Source organism: Muntiacus reevesi, chromosome 20, assembly GCF_963930625.1.
Source record: "Muntiacus reevesi chromosome 20, mMunRee1.1, whole genome shotgun sequence".
In the NCBI taxonomy this organism is placed as follows: Eukaryota; Metazoa; Chordata; class Mammalia; order Artiodactyla; family Cervidae; genus Muntiacus; species Muntiacus reevesi.
In genome coordinates this window covers 3,112,432-3,137,603 of record NC_089268.1, presented here as the reverse complement: position 1 = coordinate 3,137,603, position 25,172 = coordinate 3,112,432, and the positions used below count along the sequence as shown (strand labels likewise).

At 37.8% G+C, this 25,172-nt stretch overlaps 1 protein-coding gene across 2 annotated transcripts in view; it reads left to right on the top strand.

Moving 5' to 3' along the window:
• KHDRBS2 (KH RNA binding domain containing, signal transduction associated 2) overlaps positions 1-25,172 on the top strand; it is a 682,130-nt gene that overhangs the window by 287,310 nt on the left and 369,648 nt on the right. For both annotated transcript variants that reach the window (XM_065912995.1, XM_065912996.1), the window contains exon 3: positions 20,137-20,253. In XM_065912995.1, the coding sequence (XP_065769067.1) occupies positions 20,137-20,253 (117 nt within the window). The remainder of the gene's footprint in view (positions 1-20,136; positions 20,254-25,172) is intronic.

Here is a 25,172-nt window from a genome sequence, read left to right as displayed (position 1 = left end):
AGGCCCGAGCACTTGTCTCATGCATCCAACCTGGGCTGGTGATCTATTTCACTATAGATAATATACATGCTGTTCTCTCAAAACATCCCACCCTCACCTTCTCCCACAGAGTCCAAAAGTCTGTTCTGTACATCCGTGTCTCTTTTTCTGTTTTGTATATAGGGTTATCATTACTATCTTTCTAAATTCCATATATATGTGTTAGTATGCGGTAATGTTCTTTATCTTTCTGGCTTACTTCACTCTGTATAATGGGCTCCAGTTTCATCCATCTCATTAGAACTGATTCACATGAATTCTTTTTAACGGCTGAGTAATATTCCATGGTGTATATGTACCACAGCTTCCTTATCCATTCATCTGCTGATGGGCATCTAGGTTGCTTCCATGTCCTGGCTATTATAAACAGTGCTGTGATGAACATTGGGGTGCACGTGTCTCTTTCAGATCTGGTTTCCTCAGTGTGTATGCCCAGAAGTGGGATTGCTGGGTCACATGGCAGTTCTATTTCCAGTTTTTTAAGAAATCTCCACACTGTTCTCCATAGTGGCTGTACTAGTTTGCATTCCCACCAACAGTGTAAGAGGGTTCCCTTTTCTCCACACCCTCTCCAGCATTTATTGCTTGTAGACTTTTGGATAGCAGCCATCCTGACTGGCGTGTAATAGTACCTCATTGTGGTTTTGATTTGCATTTCTCTGAGAATGAGTGATGTTGAGCATCTTTTCATGTGTTTGTTAGCCATCTGTATGTCTTCTTTGGAGAAATGTCTGTTTAGTTCTTTGGCCCATTTTTTGATTGGGTCATTTATTTTTCTGGAATTGAGCTGCAGGAGTTGTTTGTATATTTTTGAGATTAATCCTTTGTCTGTTTCTTCATTTGCTATTATTTTCTCCCAATCTGAGGGCTGACTAGAACACTTTCTAACACCATACACAAAAATAAACTCAAAATGGATTAAAGATCTAAATGTAAGACCAGAAACTATAAAACTCCTAGAGGAGAACATAGGCAAAATACTTTGCGACTTAAATCACAGCAGGATCCTCTATGACCCACCTCCCAGAATATTGGAAATGAAAGCAGAAATAAACAAATGGAACCTAATTAAACTTAAATGCTTTTGCACAACAAAGGAAACAAATATTGCCTTTAAAAATTAACCTACTTGATGGTCCAAGGTGATTTTATATAAATTGACATTTGAATGAAAATAGAGGGGGGAGAATGGATTTTCTTCATTTTGTCCTTATCCAGCATTTATATCCCTCACAGATTAGTGGCTAATTGGTCCTAAAGGCACAATATCTTTTTCTGTGATGGAAATCAATGACTGTCTTGCCCTTTCATAATTCAATGCATCTTCCATTTTTGCCTATAAATTAGAATCAGAGGAGGGTTATTAAGATAAAGGTCATTTATAAATTTGTATCTATTCTAGAGAAAGAAAGTTTTAGGAAAACATGTAATTGGAGAGGTAGAATTACATTGAAATATGTTCCCTTGAATCAGGTAGATAAATTTTTAATTAATAAACTTTATGTTGTAGAGAAATTTTAGGTTCATAGTAAGTTGAATAGAAAGTGTAGATAATTTTTCTATATCCCCTGTCAGGTAGGCCTTTTTTATTAGCATGAAATACCTGTTTTTCCCATGGGCAGAGGCCAGAAGTGAAATGAGATAAAATAAATAACATACATTGGATATTTCCATACCAATTGTAGGGAAAGAACAAATCAGCCATGATGATGCCAGTCAGGCTCTCTTGCCCCATGCTCTCACACCTTCTCGCACAGTGTTCAGGAAATGATGACTGCACGGTTTTGTGACAGCTGAGGTCACTGATAGCGCTGTGCGTCAGCAGGTATTCATTGGGTTATGGGCTACTTTGTGTGGACACCTGGTTGAGCTTCACCACGAAAGCCCTAGCTGCTGCTGCATTGGGGTTACATTGGAGCAGCATCATGGTTATGTTATCTGAGGTTAGGTTATGGCTATGTTATGGCCATGTTATGGTTATGTTACGTCTGTGCTATGGCTCTTGTGTCAGCCACGAGAGAGGTTGTGTTATGGCTGCCACGTCAGCCAGGAGAGAATAAACCTGCCTGCAATTCCTACAGCTCTTTGCATCTACTTCCAGCCTCCCATCTCATGCCCTGCCTACCCTTGGTTCAGCAAACAGTGCGGACAGGACAGCGTGAAGAGTAAGGCAATTGGTGCTGTGAACAGGATCAGCAATGCAATTGGCATAGTCAGCAGAATGAGAAGCCATACAATTGGAATCGGCAGGATACCCAGCAGGTAGAGGAGCCTGAGGCTCCACAGAAGAAGAGTCAGCAGGTTACCCAGCAGGTGGGTGATCCTGAGGCTCCACTCAATGGAGGAAACCAGTGGCCACCATATAGCATATGGTACCAGGTGGCTGCGATCCTCTCAGTGTGGGCTCCAGTGGAAGACTGGGAGGTGGTGGGCAGTTCACCAGATAACACTGAAAAGGTGCTACAGGCGGTGAGTTCCCATTTGCCTAAGAAGGTGACATGGACTATTGCTGGCACTGCGCGGTGGATTTTTCTGACTGTCCTGAAGGTGAATGTGAATCAGTAGTGCTCTCTGTTATGCATTGCCCGCGTGCTGTGTGCAGAGATTCTTGGACAAGCTAGAGCGATGCATATTGGCATTAGAGCAAGAACCCCGTGGCCATGGAGAACCCAGCATCTCTGACAGTGAGGCAGTAAGTGGCGATGATGATGAGGAACGTATGTTTAATTTCCTTTAAGTTAGTATCTGTTTCCAGGTTGTGTTCTTCAAATCATTCTCAAGAATACGATTCTATAGGTCTTTTGTGGTTACTGTGTGTAGTAAATTCCATTTGGATGAGTTATGCATTGAGGGGTCAGGGGCCAAACCTCAAATCCACTGTGTCTGACTGTGGGGAATAGATAGGCAGCCTCTGGTTCTGGGAGAAGTAAAGGACTGTAGGGAACAGAGTGGCCACCTAAACGCCTGAAGAATCCCTGGAAGCGGGACTTTTGGGATGTGTGGTTGGATGTGGCCTGAGGGAGTAACCCCGGGCCTTATGGTCCAGGAACACAGTTTCATTCAGTCTTTGCAGTGGGCTCCCTGCACAACCCACTCCCTGCACCTACCTGGGGGCCCCTTGATTTACTAAGATTTCACTAATCCAGAATATGAAATATAATTGAAATGAATACTTAATATGCAGTATGCATTGGAAGGCATTTTTCTTAATGTTTTACATCTAATCTTCATAACAAACCACAGTGCTATTAACAACCTTGAGCTCTGGGTGAAGAAGGCAGTGTTGGGGGTGGGGTGCGGGATAAGTGATTTGTTCAAGAACTCAGGAAGCAGAGAGCATTGGGCCCACATCACTGGACTCCACGACCTGTAATCTTCACCTCTGTGCCCTGAGATGATGTATAAATCTTGGTACATTTTTTGATGAAAAATTAGTGTTTATTATTAATTGGTAATCTTGACAGCTGACTTGCAAACATGAATTGTAATCATATGGGCTATCAAGTGATTTTAGTAAAGCACTGTATACTAGAAAGAAAATGAATAGTTTCAAACATCTATTACTATGGAATGAGTGACTTATCTAAGTAAATTAATTTAATGACTTTCTATTAAATGCCAGGGAATTGTATTTTCAAATTGCTATTACTTTTATTTCCCTTATGAGCAGCAGCAAGGTGATTAAATAGTGATATTTCATATTAAATTATTGGAAAGTTATAGTTATTTATGCATGTTATACAGCCTAACTAAAAGTGTAGAGTGTTCTGATACTATAGATGATTAGCATCTACCTGTATGAACTCAGTGACTGCTAAGTCCAATTTTAGCCTGAAGGTTTTACAAACACACTCATAACATCCCCACCCCAACAGTGAACTTGATGGTGCTGGGCCCTCCAGCCACCCAGACAGGCACCCAGGTGGTTCTGCAGCTGCATTCCCATGGGGAGTGCGGCAGCTGGGCTGCAGTGAAGGTTGTGTCATGCCTGTCATCTTCAGTTGCCATTGTTACCCATTGTTCATTGAAAGTTATCACTTTCATCTCAGGTTCAAAGGATTTGTTAACAAAATAAGCCACTCTTTCTATATGAATAAAGAATACCAATATTTATTAGAGAACTATCTAGCTTACTTTCAATATACTAACATTAAAAGAACAAAGAAGTAGAAACAGCAGAGGATGCATCACCAAAATGGGTTTTGATCAGCGGGTGGCATGGCTGCTTGGATCATGGACATTGGCAGCATCAGGCGGTCAGCAACGCCGCTGGCCATGGGCGCGGGGGCTATGGTGCTATTAGGGTTTTTTTTCCAGCCTCTGTCAGCTGGCCTTTCTTTGTTGTTTGGCACTGCAGGTGCTCAAAGGACACCCATGGCTGTGGTCCTTCTATATTCCTCTGTGCATCACTCAAAAGGCCACCCTCTCAGAGCTCTTTCTCCGTTGGTCAGATGCTAGTGCCAGCATGTGGGGAGAGTCTGCAGTGAGGACTCCACCCCGTGCACGTGACTAAGCAGCGTTTCCCTGCCTCTGCAGCTGCCTGGCTTTCCTTCACGTGCATTCGATGCTGAGATCGCCTCCCTCACAGCCCCATAATAAACAGCAGTCCTCACCCTGGGGTTGCTCTCCAATCCGTATGCTCCAGCTCCCAGCCACCATGCATACCAAGGGACTCGCGCCCCTGTCTGGAGCACGGAGGGCTGTGGCATGGATTGTCTATGTGCTTCTCACTCCGTTCAGACTGTCACGGATCAACCGCTTCACTCTCCAGTAGCTTCAAATGCTTCTTCTCTCTCCCAAACTCTTCCTCCTGTGGAGGGACCTCAGCTCTGCTTAAGCTCTGCCAGCCCCATCCCCCTCACTGCCCTCTGCTGTTTTCCTTCCTGCCTGCATCCTGCTGAGTTTTGTGTGACTCTGTATATTCCTTTCTGGCAGCCAGGGGCCGCTGCCAACTCTCAGCTGGTACTCTGGGATCTTCTGCATCTGAAGATATGTCCCTGACGCCTCTATGGAGAGAAGTACTCCACACCCGCCTGTTCCTTTCCCATCTTGCCCCACTTGAAATAACTCCAAGAGTTTCCTGAGTTATTTCCAATGATGACAATAGCAGTTTCTATTTATTCCTGATATTTGCCTTTACTAGATACTTATATCTGATTCTACATAAAAATGTGAAATAATAAGTAACTTTAAATATATGATATAAAATTTATTTTTCTTCCTTTCTAAAAAGTATATGAACATTTTTAAATATGCAAAACCTTAGCAATAAACATGCTGATAGTATCTAATGAGAAGAGATTAGAAGAAAAAAAGGAATACTTTGATTGTATGGTCTTGCATTATTAGTCATGAAGATTTTTATATGAAAATATGTTCTAGCTTGAATAACTTGTTGGAACACTTTATCTTTTAATATGTTCACATGATTTTGGAAAGCCATTCCTTTCTTTGATTTCTAATTTCATTCTCAATTTCGTTACTCTTTCTTACTCAGTTCTAGTTTTACATAGTTTCATTTGAGATGCTTTGGTAAATTTTTGTTGCCTTGGATTTCTATTTTTGACAGTGTATGTTTTCTCAAATTTTTAAATTTAATGCTTAATACAACTTTAATATACAAGAAAAATATTTTTGCTCATTGTGCAATATTAGAAAACATCTTTATCCTCCCTCTTCTTCAAGTATGAAGCCTTGCTTTCTTCTAGAATATTTTCCAAACCTCTCCAACTAAACATGATCTTAGGTTATTCTTTTGCCCCATGGAACTCTATTTTTACATTCCTTTTTCAGTTATTATGTTGCATTCCTTAGCACATCTCTGAATAAATGTAGCATAGTCCTCTATTAAGTGAAAGCCTTGTTTAGGCATAAGTTTGAAAAATACCTTAACACTATTTTTGGTCTGATTCTCAAAAGGAAACAGCATACTCAAAAGGTGGTGGTCAACAGGAGATTACTGAGGGAAAGTTTACAATGTATGGTCCACACTAAGGGAGTAACAATGCATATTGAGATATCTAGGGATATTAAAGTGAGGAGCTTGGCTCCTCCAAAGTCTGAAGGGCTAAGGGAAGAGACAGTTACAGAGGAGCCAGCAGACAGGAGGTGCATCTGTAACAGAGGGAAAAGAATCACTGCCAAACCAGGGCAACAAGGAAGAAGCTAGGAAAATAAACACACCAGCTTCTTTGCCCTACACTCTGGTTATTTGAATCATGTCTTATTGACCAAACACAACCAGTTGCAAAAGGCAAAGAGCCTGGTGACACCTGGTTCCGAAAAACTCAGGGACATAACACGGAATAGAGGAGAGTAAGGGGATCTGAATGTACACATTCAGAACATCCAGAACAATGACTAACGGGCAGCATTTCAGTTCAGGTTGTTGCAACAAAGTGTGAACATCAGGTCACTGCTTAACTTTTATTTCATATTTGGTTGAGAAAAACAGTGTACTGGATGTTACATTACAGGGATTTTGGCTCAGTTTTACACCTAGAAAATCTGTATGTTTTCTCTAAATTAATGCTCATGATTACAAAACACCCTGAATTTTCTTGAATCTTTGTGCCAATACAGTAACTGTCCTTAAAATATCCCTTGCTATTATTCCCCCAGAGCCTGGATTCATTACTTAACAATTCCATGCCTGCACTGTCTGCAAAACAGCACTTCCTCAGAGGTTTGGCTAAGAATGAAATAAGATAATTAATGTAAAACATTTCTAACTCTTACTCTGGTGGTTACTGATTTAAGTAAAGTCATCCTTTATAGTGTATTCCTTTTCTCTATTCAGCATTCAACTTTAGCACTTAAACATTTTCATATTCAAGTGGGAAACCTTTATGTCAGTCAGGGTTCCCTCATGGCTCAGACATTAAATAATCTGCCTGCAATGCAGGTGACACAGGTTCAATCTCTGGGTTAGGAAGATGACCTGGAGAAAGGAATGGCTACCAACTCCAGTATCCTTGCCTGGAGAATTCCATGTACAGAGGTTACAGTCCATGGTGTCACAAAACCTATTCAAGTGGGAAACCTATATGAGCTAGTAATAGATCAATATAAGAAGGTATAGTCACACAAAGTAATTAAATGAAGAAAACTGTAAAATCATATACATTTTAGTCTTATCAGTTTAGGAATTTGTAGCCTAATTTATTTATGTTATTTATTCCCATTTTATTGAAATATAATTGATGTACAATGTTTCATGAGTTATGGGTATATAATATAGTGATCCATAAATGTTAAATGTTATATTCTATTTATGTGTGTGTGTGCATGCTTAGCCGCTCAGTTGTGTCCGAGTCTTCACAACCCCATGGACTGAAGCCTACCAGGCCCTTCTGTCAATGGGGATTCTCCAGGCAAGAGTATTGGAGTGGGTTACCATTTCCTCATCCAGAGGATCTTTCTGATCCAGGGATCAAACCCAAGTCTCCTGTGTCTCCTGCATTACAGGTAGATTCTTTAGCTGCTGAGCCACTGGAAAAGCTCAACTCAATAAAAACAAAAGCAGCCCACTTTAAAAGTGTGCAGGGGACTGAATAGACGTTTTTCCGAAGAGGAAATGCAGATGGCCAACAGGCACAGCGAGGACGCCCAGCATCGCTGACCATCAGGGAACTGCAGTGGGGTGTCATTCCACACCTGCCAGAATGACCGTCATCAAAAGGACACAGATGATCAAGGTTGGCAAAGCTGTAGAGAAAAGGAACCCTTTTACGGTGCAGGTGGGAATGCAAATTTGGTGCAGCAGCGTTGGAGAACAGTATGGAGGTTTCTTAAAAATCTAAAAATAGAAACACCCCATGATTCAGCAATCCCACTCTTCAGTACAAATAAAAAATAAGTAAATCACTAATTTTAAGGGATGCGTGCACCCCAGTATTCATTGCAGCACTGTTTACAGTAGCCAAGATGTGAAAGCAACCTAAGTGCCCATTAACAGATGAATGGATGAAGATGTGGTATATATACATAGAACGGAATATTACTTAGCCACAAAAATGAATGAAATTTTCGCCATTTGCAACAACATGGATGGACATGGAGGGCATTACACAAGTGAAATAAGTCAGACAGAGAAAGACAAATACTGTATGATATCACTTATATGTGGAATCTAAAAATTCAAAACTAATGAATAGAACAAAGAAGCAGACTCACAGATTTAGAGAATGAACTTGTGGTTACCAGTGGGAAGAGGAATGGGGGAAGGGCAATAGAGGTGTAGGGGCTAAATGGTACAAACTATCTTATTTAAAATAAGCTACAAGTATATATTATACAGCACGGGGGTATAGTCAGTGTTTTTCAATACATATAAATGGAATATGAGCTTCCCCATAACCTTTAACATTTATGAATCACTATACTGTACACCCATAACTTATAAAACATTGTACATCAATTACATTTCAATAAAATGGAAATAAATAATATAAATAAATTAGGCTAAAAATTCCTAAATTGATAAAGACCAAAATTCTTACCACAGTCAGTAAATACATGAATATTTTCTCTACTTTTCCCATCTAGCCCCATTTCTCAAATCTCCAAAGTGAATTCCTTTCAGTTTATCCAACTTGACTGCTTTGGGTTTTCTCACACATTATTTCTTCTTCCTGGTTTGTCTCCAGTAGAACTCCCCTTGGCTGACTTGCCCTAACTTCTTGTAGGTCATAGCCCGGTTTAATGCTGTTTTTCAGGAAAGGTTTTTTAGTGACTTCATTTATACTTTCCTGTGGAAGCGCTTAGAGCATAATTGTCACTTGATACATATTTGTGTGTTGAGTGATTTATTTAAAAACAAACAAACACACTCCCTTTCTTCTGTTTCTCATTCTTTCCTGTTCCTTCAGAAACTAGTCTTTTGCCCTTGTTTCTTATTTTTCTCTTCTGAATATACGTATTCCTGCTTTCCTCTTTTATTCCTCTCCCTTACCAATTTCTTGCTTCTAAGTAATGGTCCTATGTAGAACCTTGGTAGACCTTTATTTTCACGTTAAATATCTTTCTTGATGTCTGTTCACTCATAGTTCCTAGAGTTCTTAATGTGGAGAACAACTAAATTTCTTCTAAAACTTCTGTTCCTGTCTTCCATAATTTTATTAATGATACAGTGTCAATCCTCTGAGCATAGAGTGTATTTCGGTTACTAATGCATTCTACACTCTGTGCATTCTCCTAACTCAGTGAACTGCCAGATCTTGAAGGCAGCACCTGGGCTCTCCTCTGGTCTCCCTGTTGGTTTCCTGTGACCACTATTCCCAGCATCATGTATCAAGACCACAAACAACTTATGATTTCTCCCACCTTTCATTTCTCTCCACTCCACAGCATCTTTCTCAGTCTCCTTTTTTTAAACTTTAAAAAGCTTTTAAATTGAAGTATAGTTAATTTACAATTTGTGTTCATTTCAAGTGTAAAGGATAGTGATTCAGTTGTACACACACATGTATTCTTTTTTGGATTTTTTCCGTTATAGGTTATTGAAAAATATTGAGTATAGTTTCTGTGCTATACATCAGGTCCTTATAGTTTACTTGTTATTTTCTAGTAGTATGTATGTCTTAATTCCAAACTTCTAATTTATCTCTATACCTACCCATTAACTACTTTGATAACCATACATTTGTTTCCTATGTCTGTGAGTCTATTTCTATTTCATATATAAGTTCATTTCTGTAATGTTTTAGATTGCACTCATAAATGATATCATATGGTATTGTCTTTCTCTATCTGGCTTCATTTAGTACAGTAATGTCAAGATTCACGTATATTGCTGCAAATGGCATTGTTTCGTTTTCATGGCTGAGTAACATTCCATTGTATATGTATGTATGTATACGCATACATATGTCATATATACACACACACACACACACACACACACACACACACACACACACACACACACACACACACACACACATACACATTATATCTTCTTTATTCATTCTTCTGCCCCTGCCTTTTTCCATGCCCAGTTTCCACCTCTGTGATCAAGGTTCAGCAAAATGTCAAACTTTATAACTTTCCCATATGGAAATATATTGATATTATCTTTAGTGGCTAATTCGAAACCATCCTTTTTAAAATTTATTTTGTACCAGTTGTAGTTGAATTACCATGTTGTGTCAATTATTGTTGAAAAGCAAAGTAATTCAGTTATATATTTTCATACTGTTTTACATTATGGGTTACCACAGCGTATTCAATATAGTCCCCTATGCTATACCATAGGGCCTTGTAATTTACCCATTCTATATATACTAGTTTGCATCTGCTAAGCCTAAACTATCCCTCCCTCAGCAACCTCCCCCTTGGCACCCACAAATCTGTTCTCTATGTTCTTTATTCTCTTTCTGTTTCATGGATAGGTTCATTTCTGTCATGTTTTAGATTTCACATAAAAGTGATATCATATAACATTTGCCTTCCTCTTTCTAACTTACTTCACTTAGTATGATAATCTCAGTTACGTCTATGTTGCTGCAAATGGCATCATTTCATTCTCTTTTATGGCTGAATAGTATTCCATTGTATATATGTGCCACATCTTTATTCATTCCTCTGTTAATGGACATTTAGATTGTTACCATGTCTTGACCATCAGGAATAGTACTTCTATGAACATAATGGTGCATATATCTTTTTGAATAATAGTTTTGTTTGAATATGTCCAGGAGTAGGATTGCTGGATTGTATGGTCATTCTATTTTTAGTTTTCTGAGATACCTCCCTAATTTTTTCCACAGTGGCTGCACCAACTTACATTCCCATGAACCCCATATTCTCTCCAGCATTTGTTATTGTATATTTTATTAATGATGGCCATTCTAACTGTCTTCTTCTGGTGGCTCAGATGGTAAAGAATCTGCCTGCACTGCAGGAGACCCAGGTTCAATCCCTGGGTTGTGAAGATCCTCTAGAGAAAGGAATGATTATCCACTGTAGTATTCTTACCTGGAGAATTCCAGGGACAGAGTCACGAAGAGTTGGAGACAACTGAGTGACTAATACTACCCTTTCATTCTGATTGGTGTGAGGTGGGACCTCTTTGCAGTTTTAATTTCTATTTCTCTAAACACTAACATTGTTGAGCATCTTTCCATGTGCTTAGTGGCCATCTATATTTCTTCTTTGAAGGAATGTCTCTTGATCTTCTGCCTGTTTTTCAATTGGGTTGCTTATTTCTTTTTTGTCTACCAGTATGAGCTATTTGTGTATTTTGGAAATTAAGCCCTTGTAGGTAGCATGATTTGCAAATATTTTCTTGCATTCTTTAGGTTATTATTATTATTATTATTATTATTATTATTATTATTTTACTTTCTTTATGATTTTTTTTTGTCATGCAGAAGTTTGTAAGTTTGAATAGGTGCCATTTGTTTATTTTTGTTTTTATTTCTATTACCTTGGGAGACTGACCTAAGACAATACTTGTACAATTTATGTCAGAGAATGTTTTACGTATGTTATCTTCTAGAAGTCTTAAGGTTCCATGTCTTATGTTTAAGTCTTTAAACCATTTTGAGTTTATTTTTTTATATTGTGAGTATTCTAATTTCATTGATTTACATGTGGCTGTCCAACTTTTCCAGAACCACTTGATGAAGAAACTGTCCTTTTCCTATTGTATATTCTTGCCTCTTTTGTCAAAAAATAATTGACCATAGTTGTGCAGGTTTACTTCTGGGCTCTATATTCTGTTTCATTGATCCATAAATCCGTTTCTATGCTCATAGCATGTTGTTTAGATTATTGTAGCTTTGTAGCATTTGCCTAAAGTCTGGAATTGTCATGCCTCTCCCTTAACTTTTTTTTTTTTTTTCCCCTTTGGGATTGCTTTGGCTGGGTCTTTTATGGTTCTATATGAACTTTAGGATCATTTATTCTAGTTCTGTGAAAAAGATCATGGGTAATTTGATAGGGATCACATTAAATGCATAGATTGCTTTGGGTAGTATGGCCATTTTAACAATATTAATTTTCCCATCCAAGAGCATTAGATATCTATCCATTCTTTAAATCATCTTCAGGTTCCCTTATTAATGCTTCATAGTTCTCAGTATGTAAGTCTTTCACCTCCTTGGTGAGGTTTATTTATAAGTACTTCCTTTTAGAACTGTAATTTTAAAAGACATTGGGTTTTATTATTCCATTTTTGATATTTCATTGTTAGTATTAAGAAATGCAACTGATTTCTCTATGTTAACCATATATCCTGCTACTTGAATTTATCAGTTCTAGTCGTTTTTATGTCTTTAGGGTTGTCTCTATATATTATCATACCATCTTCATAAAATGAAAATTTTACTCTTCCCTTCAAATTTAGATATGTTATATATATATATATATATATATATATATATATATATATATATATATATATATATATTGTCTGATGAACAAGATTGGAAAACCTGTAGCCAGGGTCACCAAGAAGAAAAGAAACATGAACAAAATAAGAAATAAGAAAGGAAACATAACAACTGTTGAAACAGAGTTAGAAATATCAACATTGACTACACTACACTTTGACTGTGTGGATCACAGCAAACTGTGGATAATTCTTAAAGAGATGGGAATACCATACCACCTTACCTGCCTCCTGAGAAACCTATATGCAGGTCAAGAAGCAACAGAACTGAACACGGAACAAAGGACTGGTTCCAAATTGGGAAAGGAGTACGTCAAGGCTGTATATTGTCACCCTACTTATTTGACTTGTATGTACAGTATATTATGTGAAATACCAGGCTGGATGAAGCTCAAGATGGAATCAAGATTGCCAGGAGGAATATCAGTAACCTCAGATATGCAGATGACACCATACTTGTGGCAGAAAGAGAAGAGGATCTAAAGAGCTTCTTAATGAAGGTGAAAGAGGAGAATGAAAAAAGCTGGCTTAAAACTTAACATAAAAAACAAGCAAACAAACAAAAAACCTAAGATCATGTCATCCAGTCCCATCACTTCTTGGAAATAAATGGGGAAACAGTGGAAACAGTGACAGACTTTATTTTCTTGGGCTCCCAAATGACTGTAAATTGTGACTGCAACCATGAAATTAAAAGACACTTGCTGTTGGTTTGTAATTTGGGGCATTCCCTGGGTAAAATTCAAATCTAGTCCCTGTAAACAAGGGCAAAGAAAGTCTAAAAAAGAACCAGATCACACCAGACTGATAGTTTGCTGGTTTAATAGACAATTTGTTTTTGTTGTTAAGTCACTAAGTCATGCCCAACTCTCTTGCAACTCCACAAAGTGTAGCCCACCAGGCTCCCCTGTCCGTGTGATTTCCCAGAGAAGAATACTAGAGTGGGTTACCATTTCCTCCTCCAGTGTAAAGCAAGTTACATATGAGGCTTGTCTTGGGCAGTAGAAAGATGCCCACCAGAATCTTAAGAGTTTAACTGGGTTCAGTCACTGACACAGTCCAGATGGTCTCAGCGATGCAGAGCACTCTCAAAGCTGCATGTGTGTGAACAGTGGGCAGAACATACATTCTAAGGACAGAGGAAGGGTAAGGAGTCTCCTGTTGCCTGGGTTCAGTAAATAGGTCAACCATGAGTCATGTTTTCTGTAATAGTTTCCGCACTTTATGCACAGAGTAGAAGGCTCTATTTTGTAAGAGTCTATTGAGATGCCTTTATACACTGCCTGGGACTAGTATTTTTCGTGGTAATTTTATCATGATATTAATTTTTTTCCCATTTATTTTTGTTAGCTGGAGGCTAATTACTTTATAATATTGTAGTGGTTTTTGCCATACATTGATATGAATCAGCTATGGATTTACATGTATTCCCCATCCCGATCCCCCATCCCACCTCCCTCTCCACCTGATCCCTCTGGGTCTTCCCAGTGCACCAGCCCTAAGCACTTGTCTCATACATCCAACCTGGGCTGGTGATCTGTTTCACTATAGATAATATACATGTTTCAATGCTGTTCTCTTGAAACATCCCACCCTCACCTTCTCCCACAGAGTCCAAAAGTCTGTTCTGTACATCTATGTCTCTTTTTCTGTTTTGCATAAAGGGTTATTGTTACCATCTTTCTAAATTTCATATATATGTGTTAGTATACTGTATTGATCTTTATCTTTCTGGTTTACTTCACTCTGCATAATGGGCTCCAGTTTCATCCATCTCATTAGAACTGATTCAAATGAATTCTTTTTAATGGCTGACTAATATTCCATGGTGTGTATGTTCCACAGCTTCCTTATCCATTTGTCTGCTGATGGGCATCTAGGTTGCTTCCATGTCCTGGCTATTATAAACAGTGCTGCGATGAACATTGGGGTGCACATGTCTCTCAGATCTGGTTTCCTCGGTGTGTATGCCCAGAAGTGGGATTGCTGGGTCATATGGCAGTTCTATTTCCAGTTTTTTAAGGAATCTCCACACTGTTCTCCATAGCAGCTGTACTAGTTTGCACTCCCACCAACAGTGTAAGAGGGTTCCCTTTTCTCCACACCCTCTCCAGCATTTATTGCTTGTAGACTTTTGGATAACAGCTATCCTGACTGGTGTGTAATGGTACCTCGTTGTGGTTTTGATTTGCATTTCTCTGATAATGAGTGATGTTGAGCATCTTTTCATGTGTTTGTTATCCATCCGTTTTTTTTCTTTGGAGAAATGTTCTTTGGCCCATTTTTTGATTGGGTCATTTATTTTTCTGGAATTGAGCTGCAGGAGTTGCTTGTATATTTTTGAGATTAATCCTTTGTTGCTTCATTTGCTATTATTTTCTCCCAATCTGAGGGCTGTCTTTTCACCTTGCTTATAGTTTCCTTTGTTGTGCATAAGATTTTAAGTTTAATTAGGTCCTATTTGTTTATTTTTGCTTTTATTTCCAATATTCTGGGAGGTGAGCCGTAGAGGATCCTGCTGTGATTTATGTCAGAGAGTGTTTTGCCTATGTTCTCCTCTAGGAGTTTTATAGTTTCTGGTCTTATATTTAGATCTTTAATCCATTTTGAGTTTATTTTTCTGTATGGTGTTAGAAAGTGTTCTAGTTTTTTTCTTTTACAAGTGATTGACCAATTTTCCCAGCACCACTTGTTAAATAGGTTGCCTTTTTTCCATTGTATATTCTTTGTCGAACAAAGTCAGAAATACAGATCAATGGAATAGAATAGAAAGCCCAGAGATAAATCCACGAACCTATGAACACCTTATCCATGATATTAATTTTTAAATATTTACATGGAGTTTCTGCTTTCTAGTTTCCCCTCATTCTTAATTGATTTACTGTTTACATACAATAAGTGCTTCCCTGGTGGTTTAGGTGGTAAAGAATCTGCCTGCAATGCAGGATACCCAGATTTGATCCCTAGGTCGGGAAGATCCTCTGGGGAAGAGTATGGCAATCCAATCCAGGATTCTTGCCTGGAGAATCCCATGGATAGAGGTGTCTGGAGGGCTACTGTCCATGGGGTTGCAGGGATTCAGACACGACTGAACAACTAACATTATATACATTAAAGTGCACAGGTCTTAGTGTGCATCTTGGTGAGTTTTGACAGGAATATGCTTATACTTTCAAAAAAATAAATAATAATACCATCACTGTGGATGTTTCTTTATGCACTTGCTTTCTGGACAGTTCAACCTCAGCCTTATATTCCCAACAGGCAGCCATGTATTTTTTGCACCTCTAGACTTTTGTATCAGTGGAGAATCTAACGTGACATGCCCTTTGTATCTGGCTGCTTCCACTCAGTATGTCTGCGAGATATTTCATACTGCTGTGTCATTCAGTGACTGGTTCCTTTCTTTTTGTGGATAAGCTTTCTCTTCATTTTGCATGGGCAGTGCTTTATTTCCAGTTTAATGGTGATCATGAATAAAGTGTCCCAATGTACTTGTGCAAGGAAATTTGGGAACACATGTGTTTATTACTCTTAGATAAATACTTATGTATAGAATTACTGGGATGTAGTGGATCTGTGTTTAAATTCAAAAATAACTTCCAATCTTCTTTGCAAAGTCACTGTATCATTTTAAGTTAGAAATAATAATTGCTCTAGTGATTCCACATCACTGTCAATATTTGGCTTTTTTTTTTTTTCTCCTGTTTTAGCAATGTGTATGTGTGTGTGTTGTGTGTGTGTTTAATTATTGATTTGATGGAGTTTTTTTTTCATAGATTCTATATTCTAGTCATTATTCACATATGTTTATGAGGAGTATTTTCTCCCAGGCTGTGACTTGCAGATTTAATTTCTTAATGCTTTTTGGATCAGTAAATATTTCAATGAAGATTCTTCACTTGCTAGTAAACTTCCCCAGCTTAAATTTGCAAAGGCCTTCTTGCATGCTAATTTATTTTTTTGTGTTTGTGTTTAGATCTATTGTTGTTGTTCAGTCACTCAGTCTTGTCCAGCTCTTTGCGACCCCATGGACTGCAGGACACCAGGCTTCCCTGTCCTTCACCATCTCCCAGAGTTTGCTCAAACTCATATCCATTGAGTCGATGATACCATGCAACCATCTTACCATCTGTTTTCCCTTCCTGCTCCTTCCCTCAACAGGGGCTTTTTCAATGAGTCAGCTCTTCACATAAGGTGCCCAAAGTATTGGAGCTTCAGCTTCAGCATCAGTCCTTCCAATTAATACTCAGCGTTTACTTCTTTAGGATTGACTGGTTGACCTCCTTGTTGTCTAAGGGACTCTCAAGAGTCTTCTCCAGCACCACATTTGAAAAACTCAATTCTTCAGTGCTCAGCCTTCTTTATAGTCCAACTCCCATATCCATACATGGCTACTGGGAAAATGATAGCTTTGATTTTACAGACCTTATTTGGTAAATTGATGTATCAGCTTTTAAATATGCTGTATAGGTTTGTCATAGTTTTTCTTTCAAGAAACAACCATCTTTTAATTTCATGGCTACACTGATCATCTGCAGTGATTTTGGAGCCCAAGAGAACAAAGTCTGCCACTGTTTCCATTGTTTCCCCATCTATTTGCCATGAAGTGATGGGACCAGATGCCATGCTCTTAGTGTTTGAATGTTGTGTTTTAAACCTGCCTTTTCACTCTCCTCTTTCACTTTCATCCAGAGTTTCTTCAGTTCCTCTTCACTTTCTGCCATAAGGGTGGTTTCATCTGCATATCTGAGGTTATTGATATTTCTCCTGGCAATCTTGATTCCAGCTTGAGCTTCATCCATCCTGGCATTTCACATGATATATTCTGCATAGAAGTTAAATAAGCAAGGTCACAATATACAGCCTTGATGTACTCCTTTCCCAATTTGGAACCAGTCCATTGTTCCATATCCAGTTCTAGCTATTGCTTCTTGACATGCATACATGTTTCTCAGGAGGCAGGCAAGGTGATCTGGTATTCCCATCTCTTCAAGAGTTTTCCACAGTTTGTTGTGATCCACACAGTCAAAAGTCTTTAGAGTAGTCAATGAAGCAGAGGTAGATTTTTTTTTTCTGGAATTCCCTTGCTTTTTCTATGATCCAGTGGATATTGGCAATTTGATCTCTACTTCTTCTGCCTTTTCTAAATCCAGCTTGTACATCTGCAATTTCTGAGTTCACCTGCTATTGGTACCACATTCATTCATGGTTAGTTGCTCAGTTGTGTGTCTTTGAGGCCTCAAGGATTGTAGTCCACCAGGCTTCTCTGTCCATGGCATTTTCCAGGTGAGAATCCTGGAGCAAGTTGCCATTTCCTTCTCCAGGGGATCTTCCTGACCCAGGGATCAAATTGGGTCTCCTCCTTGCAGGTGGATTCTTTGCCAGCTGATCTATCAGGAAAACTCAGCTTGAAGGATTTTGAGTATTACTTTGCTAGCACATGAAATGAACACGGTTTTGCAGTAGTTCGAACATTCTTTGGTATTGATTTTCTTTGGAATTGGAATGAAAATATGTTTTCCAGTCTGGTGGCCACTACTGAGTTTTCCAAATTGGCTGGCATCTTGAGTGCAACACTTAAGCAGCATCATCTTTTAAGATTTGAAATAGCTCAGCTGGAATTCTATAACCTGCACTAGCTTTGTTCATAGTAATGCTTCCTAAGGTTGGCTTGACTTCACACTCCAGGATGTCTGGTGCTAGAGGAGTGATCACACTGTCATGGTTGTCTGAGTCATTAAGACTTTTTTGGTACAGTTCTGTGTATTCTTGCCACCACTTCTTAATCTCTTCTGCTTATGTTAGGTCCTTGCATTTCTGAAATGTTTCCTTGGTATCTCTAATTTTCTTGAAGGAATCTCTAGTCTTTCCCATTCTATTATTTTGCTCTCTTTCTTTGTATTTTTTCAGTTAAGAAGACTTTCTCCTAAGTATCTCTTTCTATCTCTTTTCACTATTCTTTGGAACTCTACATTCAGATGGGTAAATTTTTCCTCTTCTCCTTTGTCCCTGACTTCTCTTTCTCTCTTAGCTTAGGCCTATGGTAGACCTTAAAATAGGAGTTGCCTTAATGTGTGTTGTGAAAGTTGCTCAATCATGTCCAACTCTTGGTGACCCTATAGACTGTAGGCCCCCAGGCTCCCTGTCCATGGGGATTCTCCAAGCAAGAATACTGGAGTGGGTTGCTGTGCCCTCCTCCAGGGCATCTTCCTAGCCCAGGGAGTCCTTGGTGGCTCAGACGGTAAAGAGTCTGCCTGCAATTTTGGAGACCCAGTTTGATCCCTGAGGTGGGAAGATCCCCTGGAGAAGGAAATGGCAACCCACTCAAGTATTCTTGCCTAGAAAAATCCAATGGATACAGGAGCTTGGTGGGCTACAGTCCATAGGGTCACAAAGAGTCAGACAGGACTGAGCAACTTCACTTTGCTTTAATGTGTGTTAGAATGTAAAAGTATTTTTTGTGCTTGTTTTTGCATATGAATATCCGGTTGTTCCAGCACCATTTGTTAAAGATTTTACTTTTCAAGTGTTTTCAAAAGTGCTCTGGCCCTTTTGTTGAGAATCAGTTGATCTAACCGTGGTCTTTTTGCACTTTATTCTGGTCCATTTATCTCACATGCCTGTAGATACCCACACTCCAGTGCAGAACTGAGACAGTGTGGTGAGAACGGGCGTCTTGACTTTATCCTGTACTTATGGGGAAAGGATTCAGTCTTTCCCCATTAAGTGTGGCTTATTTCTTACTCTGGGTATTTAAAAATATAGGATAACTCTGATGCAGAAGACAGTGACTTGATTTTGTTTGTTTCTGTTTCCCATGCCCAACATAGTCTTTAATGCATTCTAAGCCTTTTTTTAATTAATGAGTAACTACCTCTGTCATTTCGTGTAGTGATATTCATTTAGTAGCTGGCAACAAATGTTGATAACTGCCTTTATTTCCCTTGTTTATAACCAGATTTCATAATTAATAAACCGGTTATATATGCCTGTAGACCTAGAATTTTGCATGTAAGCAAACTGCTTGGTATATATGCTCTTTCTAACATTTTAAACCCTTTTGTATGCATTCACATCACTTATTTGCTGATCTTTAGAACAACTCTTTAACACAAAGAAGGTAAGATTGAAGAACAGTTGAATCTCTTTATTACCAATCATGAAATTTAAAGTGGACTCTTACAGGCATAGGCAATGCTTGCCAAACATGAATGTTAAATTTTAATTTAAAATAAATTTAAGTTTTTATTTATTTGTTTATTTATTTTATTTTATTTTTGCAATTTTGAATGTGCACAGGCATGTTAAATTTTTTCTTTATTTCAATAATCTGATTGGAGAGAAAACCCTTTAGAAATTTTATAAACCATAGTACTTCTCACTTATTTCTTTTTAAATGATTTTTGTGATTATATGAGTAAATTATATTTTCAAAAGATTACTGACTCTAGCATTTCTTTAGGAAGAAGCATCTCTTTAAAAGTATATCTGAGCTCATAGGTCTGGGGTGGTTTTCTGTGTGTGTGTGTTTCTGTGTGTGTGTGTTTGGGTATGTGAGAGCCTGGTTTCCTGTGTGTGTGTGAGGCATAACTCTGTTCTCCATGATGAAGTTCGAAAAACCATAATCCATGAGTTTTGCTTGGTTTAAATCATTGCTTTTCTCTACTTAATATAGATGTTCTAATGATTTTGTTTCCTAGTTCAATTTTGTGGGCAAATTGCTTGGACCGAGAGGAAACTCTTTGAAGAGGCTACAGGAAGAAACAGGCGCTAAAATGTCTATCCTGGGCAAAGGATCAATGAGAGATAAAGCAAAGGTATGAACTTTGAATTTGTACTACAGATTCACAGGGAATCAATTGTAACAGGGTGGCCATATTCACAAGCACATCTGAGTTGTCCTCCAATCAGTTCCCATAATCTTTATCCTTTTAGGACTACTCTGCACTTTCTGATATCTTCTTTATATTCATAAAAATAAGCTACTGGACTTTCTCTCCCAAAGCATGTACTTTTGTGTTTTATTCTTTTTCAGTCCTTTGTTTAGACGGCTATCAAATCTGTTCATTTCTTTCGTGTCCTCTGTAGGATGTTTCTCTATGTATGTACTCATTTTCTTTAATTTCCTGACTGGACCCTTTTTCTTTCTTCAGTTGCATCTTCTGATCCCATCCTATATATCCCATCCCCTCATTTTATCTTTCCACTCCACTTCACTCTGATCCTGTTACCTGAAGCAATTTCAAATACTTATCTGCAAATCTAAGAGAGTTTTGGAGAAGGAAATGGCAACCCACTCCAGTGTTCTTGCCTGGAAAATCCCATAAATAGAGGAGCAATCCACGGGGTTGCAAAGAGTTGGACACAACTAAGCTACTAGCACACACACATGCATGCATGCATGAGAGTTCCACTTATTTTTTGTAATGTGTCAGTGATATTAAACGACTTAACTTAAAAGACAAATAAGGTAGTAAATTTATCAACTTGGATATTTGAAATGATTTACATTGTATCTGAACTACATCATTTCCCCATTTATAAATGGGAAATATCTTCTGCTTTCTAATTCTTTGTTTTGTTAGAGATTTTATTCATAAAGTATCTCTTAAAATCAATTGAGAAAGGGTGACTGTGTTGTGGGAGTATCATTTGACCTGGCCATACTTTTTTCTTACTTGATATGTTACCAGGGAAAATAAAATAATCAGACATTTTAATTCTGACTATAAAAATTGCTGAGAGATAGTTTAGGAGTTGCTCAACTATTAATATGAAATATTAAAGGGAGGAATTTATAGTAAGAAATGTTACTGAACTTGTGAATGTACCATGCATGTTTGATCTTTATTGTAATAAGGCTGTGTATGGTGTTTGACCAAGGCATACTGTATGGGTACTGTAAAAAACAACAACAACAAAAAAAGATTAATAATCAGTTCTGTAATTTGCTAAAGGATGCTACTTGCTAGTATTCAATTTTGACTAAATTTTAGTTGCTTTCTACCGTGTATAATTTCATAAGGATGACTTTTTGGCCAAATATCCTGCTTCTAGTTAAGAGTATATTTAGAAGAAATAATAAAAGTATTTAAGGGATAGCTTTTGTCTTCCACTGTAAGCATGTTTAGATTTTCTAGGTATATGAGGATAAATTGACACATAATTATCTATATCTATTCTTTCATATATTCTTTAATTATTTGTTATATGTTTTCCAGATATCTCAAAGTTATATAATAGAAAGTTCATTTTGTATGTTTTTATGCCCTCACATAGTCTTTAAGATTTAGATCAGGCAGAGATTTCCTAACCCCTGTGATAGGCTTACTTAACCATAAAACATATTTTACTGAAATTTTCTGTTTCACTCATTACACTGTTAACTTTCATGGACCAGAGAAATGTCTTAGCTTTGCATACCCAGAGTCACCATGTAGTCTCTTCATATTTTTTAAAACAAATAAATGTATATATCATTTCCACATATTTGGACATTTTTACATAGGATTCTATTTTTCCTGTGAACATGGTTAGCTACCAACATAATTATTAGAAAAATCTAGCAAGAAACAAATTTGATTCTATTAACTTTCTGTTAGGTTTAATTTACTAATATTGTGCTGTGTGCTTAGTCGGTCAGTTGTGGCAAGCTCTTGCGACCCATAGACTGTAGTCCACCAGGCTTCTCTACCCATGGGGATTTTTCAGGCAAGAATACTGGAGTGGGTTGCCATTTTCTTCTCCAATTTACCTGTTATTTAAAATCCTGTTTCTATATTGATTACATTTTGGGTGGTTCGTCATGTTTTCATGAGTATCCTTGTTGTTCCTTTTTAAAAATGAAAGAAAATTAAAAAATTTAATAGTGACATCAATAATGTATAGTAGTATAAAATGTGCTTGTTAGACTCTAGATAAGACCTTAACTACCAAAGACAGCACAGTTGAAACCACAACACAACTGAAACCACAGAGTTAGATGTGAAAAAAACTTACCTTAGTAAACACTTGATTAAAATAAAAATAAATTCTTGGTAAATTTTTATTGCTAGTGTTGCTAATTTTGCCTCTCTGGCACATGACCTGAACAGAAAGGAATATTTTATATAATTTTATTTTTCTAGCAAATGGTTAAAACTTATCTGATTTTGCAGCTCTAGTTCACAGTAATAAATGTGAGGGGGGGGGGATCTCCCTGGAGTTTGCTTTCCAATGGGAGAGACAGACAATACATAAGTGAATAAATACGTTTTCTACTTTCTGACATTGATAACTGCATGGATTAAAGCAAAACAGAAGAAGGGAAATATGTTAATGCTAGGAGTAGTAGTTTGGTACGATGATCAAGTATAACACTGGACAAGGAGAAGGGACCAACAGAAGGAAAATCAGACAAGAGAGAATGCAAGTGATGACTCTGAAGAATTCATGTCTTTATCTGTAACTATCCTGGCAGCCATAGCCCTATCTTTGTTTATAACCTTGATTATTCCCATTTGGACCTTCTCAGGTGGCACTAGTGGTAAAGAACTTGCCTGCCAGTGTAGGACATATAAGAAATGCAGGTTGGATGCTACAGTTCACGGTGTCGCAAAGAGTTGGACATGACTGAGCGACTTCACTTCACTTCAATAATGAGTGATATTGAGTATCTTTTCATGCTTTAGTTAGCCATCTGTATGTCTTCTTTGGAGAAATGTCTGAATGGGTCTTTTTCTACTTTTTGATTGGGTTGTTTGTTTTTTTGGCATTGAGTTGTATGAGTTGCTTGTATATTTTTGAAATTAATCCTTTGCTAGTTGTTTCATTTGCTATTATTTTCTCCCATTCTGAGGGTTGTGTTCTTAGCTTGCTATAGTTTCCTTTTCTGTGCAAAAGTTTTTAAGTTTAATCAAATCTCACTTGTTTACTGTTGTTTTTATTTCCATCACTCTAGGAGGTGGGTCATAGAGGTTCTTGTTTTGATTTATGTCATCGAGTGTTCTGCCTATGTTTTAGTCTAAGAGTTTTATAGTTTCTGGTCTTACATTTAGGTCTTTAAGCCATTTTGAGCTTATCTTTGTGTATGGTGTTGGGTAGGAAGTCTTCTAATTTCATTCTTTTACATGTAGCTGTCCAGTTTTCCCAGCATTATTTATTGAAGAGGATGTCTTTGCCCCATTGTATATTCTTGCCTCCTTTGTCAAAAATGAGATACTCATAGGTGCATGGGTTTATTTCTGGGCTTTCTATCTTGCTCCATTGGTGTATGTTTCTGTTCTTGTGCCAGTACCATACTGTCTTGATGATTGTAGCTTTGTAGTGTAACCTGGAGTCACGAAGATTGATTCCTCAAGCTCCATTCTTCTTTCGTTTCATTCTTCTTTCTCAAGACTGCTTTGGCTATTCAGGGTTTTTTGTGTTTCTGTATGAATTGTGAATTTTTTTGTTCTTGTTCTGTTAAAAATGCTATTGGTAATTTGATGGGGATCACATTGACTCTGTAGATTGCATTTGGCAGTACAGTCATTTTCACATTATTGATTCTTCCTACCTAGGAACATAGAATATCTCTCCATCTCTTTATGTGGTCTTTGATTTCTTTCATTAGTGTCTTATAATTTTATGGGTACAGTTCTTTCATCTCCTTAAGTGAGTTTATTCCTAGGTATTTAATTCTTTTTGTTGAAATGGTGGATGGGATTGATTCCTTAATTTCTCTTTCTGATTTTTCATTATTAGTATATAGAAATGCAAGTGATTTCTATGTATTGATGTTGTATCCTGCAACTTTGCTAAATTCACTGATTAGCTCTAGTAATTTTCTGATACTAACTGTAGGGTTTTCTATGCAAAAAGGCAAAATGGTTGTCTGAGGAGGCCTTACAAATAGCTGTGAAATGAAGACAAGCTAAAAGCAAAGGAGAAAAGGAAAGATATTCCCATTTGAATGCAGATTTCCAAAGAAGAGTTAGGAGAGATAAGAAAGCCTTCCTAAGTGATCAATACAAATTAATAGAGGAAAACAATAGAATGGGAAAGACTAGAGATCTCTTCAAGAAAATTAGAGATACCAAGAGAATATTTCATGCAAAGATGGGCACAATAAAGGACACAAGCGGTATAGACCTAACAGAAATAAGACAGTATTAAGAAGAGGTGGCAAGAATACACAGAAGAACTATGCAGAAAAGAGTATAATGACCCAGATAACCATGATAGTGTGATCACTCACCTAGAGCCGCAAATCATGCAGTATGAAGTCAAATGGACCTTAGGAAGCATCACTATGAACAAAACTAGTGGAGGTGATGGAATTACAGCTGAACTGTTTTAAATCCTAGAAGATGATGCTGTGAAAGTGCTGGACTTAACATACCAGTAAATTTGGAAAGTTCCACCACGGCCACAGGAATGGAAAATGTCAATTTTCATTCCAAACCCAAAGAAAGGCAAGCCAAAGAATGTTCACACTACCAGACAATTGCACTCATCTCACATGCTAGCAAAGTAATGCTCAAAATTCTCCCAAGTGAGATTTCAACAGTACGTGAATCAAGAATTTCCAGATATTCAAGCTGGATATAGAAAAGGCAGAGGAAGCAGAGATTACATTGTCAACATCTGTTGGATTATACCAAAATCAAGAGAAATCCAGGAAAAGAAAATCTGTTTCTGCTTCATTGACTACACAAACGCCTTTGACTGTGTGGATCACAACAAACTGTGGAAAAGTCTTAAATTGCTGGGAATA